Source organism: Phyllobates terribilis, unplaced genomic scaffold (assembly GCF_046119375.1).
Source record: "Phyllobates terribilis strain yellow unplaced genomic scaffold, ASM4611937v1 Scaffold_136__1_contigs__length_4911898, whole genome shotgun sequence".
NCBI classification, from domain to species: domain Eukaryota; kingdom Metazoa; phylum Chordata; class Amphibia; order Anura; family Dendrobatidae; genus Phyllobates; species Phyllobates terribilis.
The window spans coordinates 105,775-119,015 of NW_027362896.1; the positions used below are offsets into that span (position 1 = coordinate 105,775).

A 13,241-nucleotide genomic window follows, 5' to 3' on the forward strand; every position below is an offset into this window, starting at 1 on the left:
AGAGGAAGTGCAAGGATTGGACTGCAGAGGACTGAAGTAAAGTTGTTTTCTTTGATGTGGCTCCTTCAGATTGTTTGCGACTTCTGCAAAAATAATTTTCCAGACAAGAAAAGGTGAGAGAAACCATGAGTTGTGTTCCACGCCAACAGTAAAGCATCCTGCGACCATCCATGTGTAGTTTTGATTTTCATCCAAGGGAGTGGGCTCACTCACGAGAACACTGCCATGAATAAAAAATTGTACATAAACAGCCTCCAAGAGCAACTTCTGCCAAAGGTCCAGGAGCAATTTAGTGATGAACAATCCTTTTTCCAGTATGATGGAGAAGTGGCTTGGTAAACAAAACATTGACATTTTGGGTCCATGGCCAGGAAACTCCCCATATTTCAATCCCATTGAGAACCTGAGGTCGATCCTCAAAAAGCCGGTGCACAAACAAAAATACAGAAATTGTCGTAAACTCCAAAAACGGATTAGGTAAGAATGGGTGGTCATCAGTCAAGGTTTTTGGCCTAAAAGCTGATATCCAGCATCTCAGGGTAAATTGCAAAAGTCTTGACAAAAAAGGATCAACACAGTAAACATTGAATAAACTTGATGCCTTTGTCTATAGAAGTTGCTCTTCTTTCTGCTGTAGCGCTCAACGTCTCAGTCCTCATCACTATAGGCCAGGATTTCCTCCTGCGTCGAGGCCTCAAAAGTCACTTTGCGTCCTAAGGTCACGGCGCACATCTAGACATTTGTGGCCTTACAACACGCTGTGACCATTGAGGCCTGAACACATCAAGAAGTCCTGGCCTATACTCAAGATGACCGAGATGTGGTAAGCGATGGCGGAAAGAAGAGAACCAGACAGAAAGCAGCGGGGTAGACGAAGAAGCATTATTATTTTTTTACCAATACTCACCTCATTTCTCTGGCCGCCTTACTGCGCTCTGTCCGGGACTTTTCTTTCATCTGTTGTGCGTTGCATCCATGTCCTCTTCACTATAGGCCAGGACTTCCAGTTGCGTTCAGGCCTCAGAGGTTACTCAAAGGCTGGAGATGCGTCACGTAACAATGGATGGAAGAGGATCTGAGAGGTGAGTGATTATGTGAACCTTAATTTTTCTTCTTTTTAATAGCTTGTAAGTTGGATGTTCCCAAGTTGGGGAATGACTATGCCATAGAAAAAATGGATGAAAAGATCTAAAAATATTGAAGTAGCAAATTTTGCGAAAATTTGTGTAAGTCTCAAAACTCTTGACCACGACTGGACATTCTGAGAATACTAGGAAAGTTGGCTTGCACTTCAATGATAATAAGTACAAAAAGTGCTGCAAATGCTAAGAAAACTGCCATGGATCAAACAGTGTGAACGCACCTTTATTCTAATCCTCCACCTATCATTATAAGATGACTTTACAGCAATGGTAACCGGAGATTACTGTGCTGCACTTCTCAGACCCCTTATCTCTCTCTGATCGCTGCCTGAAGAAAACAATATTTTGTATCTAAATATGAAATAAAAAAAAAGCTTAATAAAAATTTCCTATAACATATAACCCTTTAAGGAAAAAGAATAAGAAGTAAGGAAGACAGAGAGGAAGGAGGACAGATGATTTTATCAAATGTCTCAGAAGCGGGGCATGTCCAAAAGCTGTGAGAGCTGGACGTGTTTGAAGGAGCTCTGTGACCATCAATATCAGTCGTCTCAATCCGGCTGGGTTGAGACCCCATCTACCGATCTGGGCACCTTCCCTGACCCCACTGCACCAAGAGCACCCATTTGTTCTCACCCCGACGTCTCTGCTCCTTCCCTACAAGTCGAGGCCTACTTGGGCCCTGAAGCCACCACAGACTTTCTTGCCGGCCTCTGCTCACTTCTGGTCAAGCAACAGTTACTTTGCTCCATCTGTGGTGTGGAACCGATCAGCGACGAGGAGTCCCGGGAGTAGGAGATACCCTGATATCCCAAGCGAGGAATTCTCGCGCCTCTTTATGTGAAGGCTGAGTGGTCTCCGGCCCTGACGTGTGGCCGAGGCCCCCGCATCTCGCAACGAGCGCATGCTGCCTGTTGTCGGGAGTCTCCCCCTTCTCTGCACTACTGATGGAGAGCTCTTAGCCTGAAGCTCCCCTGTTCTGATCCTCCCAGGGCACCCGGAGAGCCCTGCTTAGGGCTGAAATTCCCCTGTTTCCATCAGCTGCCATACTGCCGGACATCTCTGATAGGGTGACAGTCGGGAACGCCGCCATTCATTTGGGAGCCCTCCTCAGGCTTGGAGGCATAACCCAGTCACGGCCATCCCCTTACAAGCTGGACTTAACCTACAGTTCTAGAACAGACCTGGGACCTTTCATACTTTCTAAGGGTTAACTAATTAACGCTAGCATTGCCTTTACAACACACCACTGACATCTCGTGGCTGTCCTGTCTAATTACACCTTCAAATACAATTGTCCTAAGCTGCAAGATCTGTGATGCTGCCTCCTAGTGGCGTCCCCTGAACTACACTGTTAACTCTTAACTGTCAGAATAAATTAACCATAACCACCTCTACCTTGAAAATAAGCTGGACTGGATACAGGGCATAACCGCTATGGAGTGACAACACACTACTGGTGCTCAATGGGTCCAGACACCTGACATGGACTTTCTCATCTAACAATACCCTCGGGGATGCCCAGAAAACTCTGAGATTATGGTTTAATACCCTCGTCATCAATTTATTATCCTGAAGACTTGCAGAATAACATTATTGGACGGTTCTTCAAATGTGCCACCCGGGAAGCGGCTAGTTCCTCTTTGGCCAAATGGTACTGATGCCTAACCCGCCAGCTCACTCGCGAGGAGTTGCCAAATTACCCAAAAACACCCCTCACAAGACAGCAAGTGACACTTTTGTAGGAGGCACCTCTTCTCCCTTATCCTTGGATGCCTCTTCCCGCGCAGTTGACATGGGGGGCTTTGACACATTGCAGTCCTCACAGACAAGAATGCAGCGCCCCGTGACCTCTCACAGAGAAACGACATTCTCTCCGATGCACTCAGATCTTCAGAGATCTAACACAAGCCCTACCAACAAAGCAGGACATTGACTCCTTAGTCTAGAGAAATTGAAGCCTCACACCAACCGGCTATTGATTCAATACGGGAGAATATTAACCTTTTATCCTCCAGGACAACAGAATAGAGCTAGGGATTTGTCGGACCGAATCTAAACCCTGGAGGGTAAACATGAGACCCTCAACTCTCAAGTACAAAACCTAACCCTGCTCCTCAACGTTCAAGAAGTTAGGGGGCGAAAATACAACACTCGCATAAAAGGGTTACATAAAAGGCCAGGAAGATCTCAGACTATAGATTACTCCCCTATTTAACAAGGTTACACAGAGACTCTAGTCGCTTCCTATGTTATCGACAGAATGGGGCCTCTTGACCGTAACAAACCAAGAAATGCTTTGTGCAGACTCCCCTACTACACTGATAAGGAAGATACCCTGTGCTTGGGCCATTAACTCTATTTTCATGGATGATGCTGTGATCAACCTCTTCTCTGACGTCTCCAGTCTAAAGCCCCCGTCTCACATAGCGATATCGCTAGCGATATCGCTGCTGAGTCACGGTTTTGGTGACTCACCAGCGACCTCACCAGCGATGTCGCTGTGTGTGACACTTTGCAACGATCAGGCCCCTGCTGTGAGGTCGCTGATCGTTGCAAAGTGTCCTGGATCATTTTTTGGTCGTTGCCCTCCCGCTGGCCAGCACACATCGCTGTGTGTGACCAGCGGGACCAACGATCTGGCTGGTAACTATGGTAAACATCGGGTTACTAGGGGCACGCGCGCACTTAGTAACCTGCTGTTTACCATGGATACCACTCTGCTACGGTGCACGGAGGCTCCCGCGCACCGTAGCAGAGTGGTATCCATGGTAAACAGCGGGTTACTAGGGGCACACGCGCACTTAGTAACCCGATGTTTACCATAGTTACCAGCCTGCTCCTGCTTGCAGCAGGCTGGTAACGGGAGCAGGACATCGTGGAACGATTCTTTCCACGATATCGCTGCTCCCCTGATCGCTGGTGAGCCTGCCTGTTTGACAGCTCACCAGCGATGTATTAGCGATGCAGCAACGATCCCTGACAGGTCGTATCGTTGTCGGGATCGCTGCTGCATCGCTTAGTGTGACGGGGCCCTTACTCTATACATGAGGCATCTACTGCAACCACTACTGGCAAAGATCCACAATACTGGCACTTCCGACAGATGAGGACACCCCTTTCGTCTCAATGTGCAAAGTATTGTGGTCAGTTCGGGCGCCGGACACTGAATTAAGCACCTGGGACAGATTACTTAAAAGAAACGAACCTCTTTATTTAGACATTCTTATGCCCACAACGCGTTTCTGCAGCGGTCTGCTGCCTTCATCAGGTGGAATTAACCCCTTTCATCTCGTCATGGGTGTTGTGGGAGTAGACTTTGTGGGTTGTCCTGTGGTGACTTTTGAGATTATAGAGCGCACAATGCATGGCCATGGCATTTAAGGTAATATACTACATTTATAGGGGATCCTATTAGCAGGTAACCAATAGATGCTGGGTTGTTTATACTTGTATGCATGGTCAAGTCATATTGACATCAGTCTGACTTTTATTGTGGATTTGGTATCAGGGTTTAGGCGTATGTGGCTAAATCATTATTGTACTAATATTATTATAGCGCCATTTATTCCATGGCGCTTTGCATGTGAAACAAGGGGTATACATACATGAACAATTACAATGATCTTTAACAAAACGTGACGGCGACTGGTACAGGAGGAGCGAGGACCCTGCCCGCGAGGGCTCACAATCTACAGGGGATGGGTGAGGATACAGTAGATGAGGGTAGAGCTGGTCGTGCAGCGGTATGGTGGAGCTCTGGTTACTGCAGGTTGTAGGCTTGTTGGAAGAGGTGGGTCTTCAGGTTCCTTTTGAAGGTTTCCAGAGTCTGACGTGTTGGAGTAGAGAGTTCCAGAGTAGGGGGATGCACGGGAGAAATCTTTTATGTGATTGTGGGAAGAGGAGAAAAGAGGGGAGTAGAGAAGGAGATCTTGTGAGGATCGGAGGTTGCGTGCAGGTAGGTACCGGGAGACTGGGTCAGAGATATATGGAGGAGACAGGTTGCGAATGGCTTTATATGCCAGGGTTAGGATTTTGAACTGGAGTCTCTGGGCAATGGGGAGCCAGTGAAGGGATTGACAGAGAGGAGAGGCCGGGGAATAGCGGGGGGACAGGTGGATTAGTCGGGCAGCAGGATAGATTGGAGGGTTGCGAGAGTGTTGGAGGGGAGGCCACAGAGCAGGAGGTTGCAGTAGTCGAGGCGGGAGATGATGAGGGCGTGCACTAGTGTTTTTGCAGATTCGTGGTTGAAGAATGCACGGATGCGGGAGATGTTTTTGAGTTGGAGTCTGCAGGAAGTGGAAAGAGCTAGGATATGTGGTGTGAAGGAGAGGTCGGAGTCCAGGGTTACCCCAAGGCAGCGAGCTTGTGGGACTGGGGAGAGTGAACAGCCATGGACGTTGATAGATAGGTCAGTTGGGGGGGGTGAATGAGATGGTGGAAATATAGGTATCATCTATTACTATTATATTTGTGTACTAAGAGATATTGGCATCTATTTATATTCCATACAATTTATATTATTGTACCTGCACTTTTCGGTTTATTAACCCTATGCATGTTATTTATTGCTATATGTATATCTAGGGCTGGGTGCAATATATGGTCGCCTACGTGAGCATTCCCACTATGCACTTTATCAGAAGCGCACTTTGTCTGCTATAATAGGTTTTATGATGATTTTATCTTGTCGCTTATGTTGTTTATTCAATAAAATCTAGAAATCTCTGTTCTTCCATGATAACCTTTCCCATATTCCCTGCTGATTGAACCCCCAGACCCACCTATTACCAGATTTCAAACTCAATGTGAAGACGATTTGGGCCTCTCCCTATCGATGAAGCAGTGGAGGCGTAGTTTCACCTTAACGCATAAATCTGCTCTAGTTTTCATGAGGCCGGTTACAAATTGCTCTCACGGTGGTATAGAAGGGTCCCAATTGGACTACACTTCATCTTTCTGGAGCCAAGTCCTATGTGCTGGAGATGTGGGGAGGAGGAGGGTGACCACATTTTCTGGTCTTGGAGGCTTTTCTCTCCTTTTTGGGAAAAATTACAGAAAGTGATACGGAAAATCAAAGATCTGATTACAGACCTGGCTCTCATCCTTCTCCATCACTGAGACATCCCAATGAAAACCTACAAACATTCGATATTGAGACACTTAATCGCGACTGCAAGATCGTACATCCATCTACTGTGGAAAAAAAGATACCGCTCCGACAATCCTCTGGTTTACGAAGATGACCGAGGTGTTAATGGAGGAGCTCACTTCAAAGATTAATAACTTTTATGATCGTTTCTACCAAACCTGGTATTATTGGATGGAATTTAGATCTTTGGCTGATTATTTGGCCCTTTTGGGGGAAATCTCAATCTGCATTTTTGCAGATTGAGACAAACGCTGAATAAGGTGCCTTTTCCTCCAGCGGCGCCTTCAATTTTTTAGTTCTAAATAGATTTGTATGTAACCTCATTGTGAAACGACATTTTGAAACTGAAGGTTTCACAACACGGAGAGGAGACTTGACAAAAGTAGAATAATGTCTTTACTGCCTTCATTTTAAAGAATAAAGTGGCATTCACAGCCCTTGCCGATTAATAATGAAATGTCGAGGACTAGTGCAGTTGAATGGTTTTCCTGCACGGTGTTGGGCTGTGAGCACGACCCCCATCTGTGGACGTCAGGCCCTCATACCACCCTCATGGAGTCGGTTTGTAACCGTTTGTGCAGACACATGCACATTTGTGGCCTGCTGGAGGTCATTTTGCAGGGCTCTGGCAGTGCTCCTCCTGTTCCTCCTTGCACAAAGGTGGAGGTAACGGTCCTGCTGCTGGGTTGTCGCCCTCCTACGGCCCCCTCCACGTCTCCTGGTGTACTGGCCTGTCTCCTGGTAGCGCCTCTGGACACTACGCTGACAGACACAGCAAACCTTCTTGCCACAGCTCGCATTGATGTGCCCTCCTGGATGAGCTGCACTACCTGAGCAACTTCTGTGGGTTGTAGAGTCCGTCTCATGCTACCACGAGTGTGAAAGCACAACCAACATTCAAAAGTGACCAAAACATCAGCCAGAAAGCATTGGTACTGAGATGTGGTCTGTGGTCCCCACCTGCAGAACCACTCCTTTATTGAGTGTGCTGATAATTGCCAATAATTGACATCTATTGTCTATTCCATTTGCACAACAGCATGTGAAATTGATTGTCAATCAGTGTTGCTTCCTAAGTGGACAGTTTGATTTCACAGAAGTTTGATTTACTTGGAGTTATATTCTGTTGTTTAAGTGTTCCCTTTATTTTTTTGAGCAGTGTGCTTAGCATTCAATCGATAACTTGGTCAACCATAACATTCATAGTATTGCCCGCATAGCAATAAACTTAGATTTTCCGTAGTCCCTGGTGACATCTAGACCAGTGGCTATACACCATGACCACAGCAAAGCCCTCAATAACCTGTGACCTCAGGTTTTTGGTGATATTCGACATGTACACGTCTCTTACAATGCAATGTCTCACAGTAAATATAATCACCAAAAGGCAGGTTCTCGGTGATATACACAATACATATGCTTATGTGCAATAAAATAAATCCCTGTGCGTATTCTCACCAATATCGGCACAGAAACGAACAGCAGAGGAATTATAAAGATGGAACAGTCTCATCCATCGTCCTGGAGGTGGTGCACATTAGTACACTTGCTACATCTACTATTACGACGACATAATCGTGGATGTTCACCCGTGTATAGACCACCAACTCCCGACGCGTTTCGTGGTAAACACTCATCAGGGGAGCGAAGGGGTAAGTATGGAATGCTGCGAGCTGGGTGGCTACCAGGGTTTCGTTTGACAATAATGTCCATTATGTTCATTGGATGGGGTGGAAAATAAATGGAATCTACCTAAAATACCTTATACACAGTCTTTCTCAGGTGGATTCCACCAGGAACCAGCCTTAAAAAGCGCCTTAAAAGTACCGCAGAAAATGAGCATAGTGCACAGCAATGTAGAAATGATATTGCTGTGCTATGTTGAGTTGTTTTACTTCTTGTGAGCGCTTCAGAGTTCGGAAACCATGGAGCTGTTAAAAGAAGAAGCACGTTCATTCCTTGGGCAGCTTCTGCCACCATGAATTTCCATCAATTCAAAAATAAAAAGTGTTTTGAGTCTTTCAATGCAGCGAAAGGTCTGGTTTTATTGTACGTAAGTAGATAAACATATCTGTGTGCGCTCTTTAAAGCTTATAAAGTTGTTACGCATGAGGGAAACATTACCAAAATCTAGAATATAATTGTGGCTAAGCCATTATGTGAGTTTTTTGACGATCAGTAAGGCTTGATCTCTTATTAAAACATTTCCCACATTCTGAACATGAATACGGCTTCTCCCCAGTGTGGCTTCTCTGATCCATAACTAAAGCTGATTTATGGCTAAATCATTTGCTACATTCTAAACACGAAAGTTGTTTTTCTCCTATGTGAATTCTCTGATGCATAACAAGAGTTGATTTCCCCTTAAAACTTTTCCCACGTTCTGAACATTAATTCTCTGATGCATAACAAGAGTTGATTTCCCCTTAAAACATTTCCCACATTCTGAACATGAATATGGCTTTTCCTCTGCGTGAATCCTCTGATGTGTAAAAAGATCTGATTTCCATTTAAATAATGCCCTACTTTCTGAACATGAAAATTACGTTGGCTTATTCTTGGTGTGAATTTGATGATGTCTAATAAGATCTGATTTCTGGGTAAAACATTTCCCACATTCTGAGCATGAATATGGCTTCTCCCCGGTGTGGCTTTTCTGATGCGTAACCAAAGATGATTTACAGGTAAAACATTTCCCACATTCTGAACATGTATACGGCTTCTCCCCTGTGTGGCCTCTCTGATGTATAACAAAAGTTGATTTATGGCTAAAACATTTCCCACATTCTGAACATGAAAATGGTTTCTCCCCCGTGTGAATTCTCTGATGTATATAAAGAGTTCCTTTCTGGATAAAACATTTTCCGCAATCTAAACATGAATATGGCTTCTCCCCTGTGTGAGTTCTCTGATGTATAACAAGATCTGATTTCCAATGAAAACATTTCCTACATTCAGAACATGCATATGGCTTTTTCCCTGTGTGAATTCTCTGATGTGAAACAAAAGTAGATTTATCTTGAAAACATTTCCCACACACTGGGCATAAAAATGGTTTATCCCTTGTGTGAATTCTCTGGTGTGTAAAAAGATCTGATTTGCATTTAAATAGTGCCTCACATTCTGAGCATGAAAATGTGGATGGCTGTTTCTGAGTGTGAGTTTGATAATGTGTAATAAGATTTGATTTCTGTTTAAAACATTTCCCACATTCTGAACATGAATATGGCTTCTCCCCTGTGTTAATTTTTTGATGCTCATCAATATCTGACTTCTGATTAAGACATTTCACACGTTCAGAGCGTGAAAATGAAGATAGCTTTTTTTTCGTATGAATTTGATGATGTCTCATAAGATCTGATTTCTGGATAAAACATTTCCCACATTCTGAACATGAATACGGCTTCTCCCCAGTGTGGCTTCTCTGATGTATAACAAAAGCTGATTTATGGCTAAAAAATTTGCCACAATCTAAACATGAAAATGGTTTTTCCCCCGTGTGAATTCTCTGATGTATAGTAAGAGTTCCTTTCTGCTTAAAACATTTTCCGCAATCTAAACATGAGTATGGCTTCTCTCCTGTGTGAACATGTTGATGCTTAACAAGATCAGCTCTCCTATGAAAACATTTCCTACATTCTGAACATTCATATGACTTTTTCCTTGTGTGAATTCTCTGATGTGAAACAAAAGTAGATTTGACGTGAAAACATTTGCCACACACTGGGCATAAAAATGATTTATCCCCTATGTGAATTTTATGATGTGTAAAAAGATTTGACTTCTGATTAAAACATTTCCCACATTCTGAACATGAAAATTGCTTCACCCCAGTGCGACCTCTTCTCTCTTTAACGCCCTTTCTTTGACTTTTACTTTGCTTATCATCCCGTAATGAATCAGAAGATAGGACCTGTTGATCAGATGATGGATCTTTGCTGTCGAGGGTTGAGGGTATATCTGAGATAATGGCATTGTCTTCATATGTATCTGATGTGATACGACAATCTCCTGCTTTAAGTTCTGAAGAGATCAGACGTCTCTCCGAGTTCCTAGTGAAGACATCTACCAAAAATAAAACAGACTTATTTTGTAATAATGTGCACTCTCTGCTCCGGTACAGAACCCTGCCTGATCGATTTTATCTTCTGACACCTAAAACACTAAAGCTGGCTGTGTGGTTTTACATCTGCCGCTGGTTACAGCACAGCTCAACTCAACTGTAATCCTCCACAATGGCAGTGTAGAGCTGCCTGCTGATGACAGATCAATTTGTGAAACTAAAAATGAAGCTTTACAGAAGATAATCCTTTGCTATATGCATCAACAGAGCAGTATCTGAAGTCCCTAGGCAGCAGGCAAAAAAAAAACACAGCTCAATTAATCTCAGCTTATCTCTAGAGCCCCATTCTGCAGTAGATCTTTTCTTTTAGCCCCCTGTACACAGAGCCACCTCTCGCAGTATGTATCTTTATTGTCCCCTGTATACAGCCCACTCCTGAAGTATATCTTTCTTCTTAGCCCCCCTAAGTATAGCCTCATTCTGCAGTAGATCTCTCATCTTAACTCTCAAAGTCCCCTCCTGCATTATAATCTTAGCTCTCTTCCCTTTATACAGAGCCCCCTCCTGCAGCATAGCTATCCTCTCAGCACCTCTATATACAGCCCCATCCTGCAGTATATCGTTCGCTTAGTTACCAGCACATTGTTGTTTCCTGGTATGAAGTAAGCTTTTTCATGATATCATCCTTCACAATACAAGCTCTGTGCTATACATGTCCCGAAACAAAGCAGTAAGCCAGCTAAGTGAAACTTCATGGTGATTGTGGGAATAAACCGTTAAATATATGTTATAATACAGAATTTATTTATTCAATTAGATGCAAAAGTGGATACAAAAATGGCGTGGTCACTTATACTTTTCCCTACACACTACATTATACAGAGTTAGGAGTTGAGCTCCAAGGGGAGAATATATTATATATATTATAATCTATAATTTGATATGTTATATCCTGGATACATCAGCTTTATAAAAACATGTTTTAATTTCAACTAAAGAATCCAGTTAGGCCTGCAGAAATTCTTGGACGACTGATAGGACTGCAGCAGTAGAGGAATTGAGGGGTCGGGAGCCAGTCGGGAGTAGAAGGAAGAAGGCTGAGCCATTTGCAGTAGCTGCTGGGACAGGTGAGAGAATCGATTGTTTTTTTTCAAAATAGTTGTAAGAGGAGCACCGTGGGGGTATTACTTCTAGAATGGGGCCAAATACTTCCCGACTTTCAAAGAAGAGAAAGTGGGACAAATTATGAGGCTAAATTTCCGACCACGCTGTTGACCACACCCGCTTACCATTTCATTCTACCTTGCCCACATAAGGAAAATGTTAGAAAATAATGGACAACCCCTTTAAGGCCATGTTCACACTACTGCTAAACCCTCTTGTTACCCTGTTCTTTTATAGGAGCAAAGCAATGCAAAACAGACTGGGGACGGATTCATCACTAGATGCACAGGAGCGAAGCCCGACTCTCCCCACTGACTATAATGAGCTCAGTCAAATTTCTGTCAAGATTCCCATCATATATCACACCTAAGTTGTCCTTGTTCTTACGAGTCCACACTAAGGCCGTGTCCTCATTGTTCCTCTCCTCTTCCTATTGTGACTTTCTCCTCTCTGTGAAGAGACCAAGGTCATAGAGGAGCATATTAAAAGGGGTTTCTTCTTTCAATCCAGCTCTCCAATCCGGCCGGGCCAGTGGGGTTTCCTCCAGGTATCACCAGGATGATTACCTGGCTGGCAAGGGTCAGAACATTGCCAGTTGTAGCTAAGCTCTGTGGTGTGTTTGTTCTCATTTTCTGATCTTTGTTGCTAGACCTTGGATTTGCCTTTTGGCTACTTGTTTGTATTATCCCTTTTGCCTTTGACGTACTCTGACCTTAGTTTCCTGACCCTGGACTTTGCCTCTGACTATCTTCTTGTCTTATCCCTGTGTCTTTGACCTCTGACTCCTTGACTTCCCCGCCTCACGGCTTGTCCGAGAAGTGACTCGGCATCACAGACGCAGAATAAAAAATGTAACTAAATAATTTCAGCTGGTGACTGAGAAGAATCTGTGACTTCTCTGCATTTAGTGGTCACTACTCACCTGGGTGGTCATATGTAGGAATCTCCTCTTTACACCGCTCATCACCCCTCACATATGTCTCTGCAGTATTAATATGGGTCAGATCTTCACCCTGAAACAAATATTGTAAAAGTCACAGACAGATGGAGAAGTCCCATCTATGATCAGCTCTAATCCTGCCATCTCCACCGTTCTCATTACACAAGTATAAAACATATAATACTGGTGGATAAAACAAGACTGAACACAAGACCTTCACAGCCGTCTACACATCATAGGGGAGATCTCATGACACCTTCTCTCCATCTACCTGATGATCCTGAGGAACATTGGGGTCTTCTTGTTTACAGTCCTGTGGAAGAAGAGGACGGGGACATCTCTCTGGTGTTGTCCTCTTACTGGATAGATCTGGAGGAAACACATACAGGGACTGAATCCATTCTTTACATACAGATAATTATAGGCCGTGTGTATTTAGTCCTGTCTATTACCTGGTGATGTGAGGGGCTGTGGAACCTCCATCATGACGTCCTTGTACAGATCTTTGTGTCCTTCTAAATACTCCCACTCCTCCATGGAGAAATAGACGGCGACATCCTGACACCTTATAGGAACCTGACACATACAATGATACCGTCATCCTCCCGATCCCTTCATAGCGTTACTGTATAATGTCCCAGCATTCCCAGCAGTGTCACCTCTCCAGTCAGCAGCTCAATCATCTTGTAGGTGAGTTCTAGGATCTTCTGGTCATTGATGTCCTCATGTATCAGGGGGTGAGGTGGAGGACCCGTGATTGGGCTCAGGGGTCTTTCCCAT

The 13,241-nt window shown here is 44.2% G+C and overlaps 2 protein-coding genes across 2 annotated transcripts in view; both read right to left on the reverse strand.

Moving 5' to 3' along the window:
- Positions 1–13,241, reverse strand: part of LOC141204997 (uncharacterized) — a 125,893-nt gene that overhangs the window by 71,611 nt on the left and 41,041 nt on the right. Inside the window, exons 7-8 of the mRNA XM_073664053.1 lie at positions 12,914–13,037; positions 12,733–12,830 (exon numbers count right to left, since the gene is read on the reverse strand). Of these exons, the coding sequence (XP_073520154.1) occupies positions 12,733–12,830; positions 12,914–13,037 (222 nt within the window). The remainder of the gene's footprint in view (positions 1–12,732; positions 12,831–12,913; positions 13,038–13,241) is intronic.
- The window catches only part of LOC141204983 (uncharacterized), a 70,276-nt gene that overhangs the window by 15,402 nt on the left and 41,633 nt on the right, over positions 1–13,241 (reverse strand). The window lies entirely within an intron of this gene.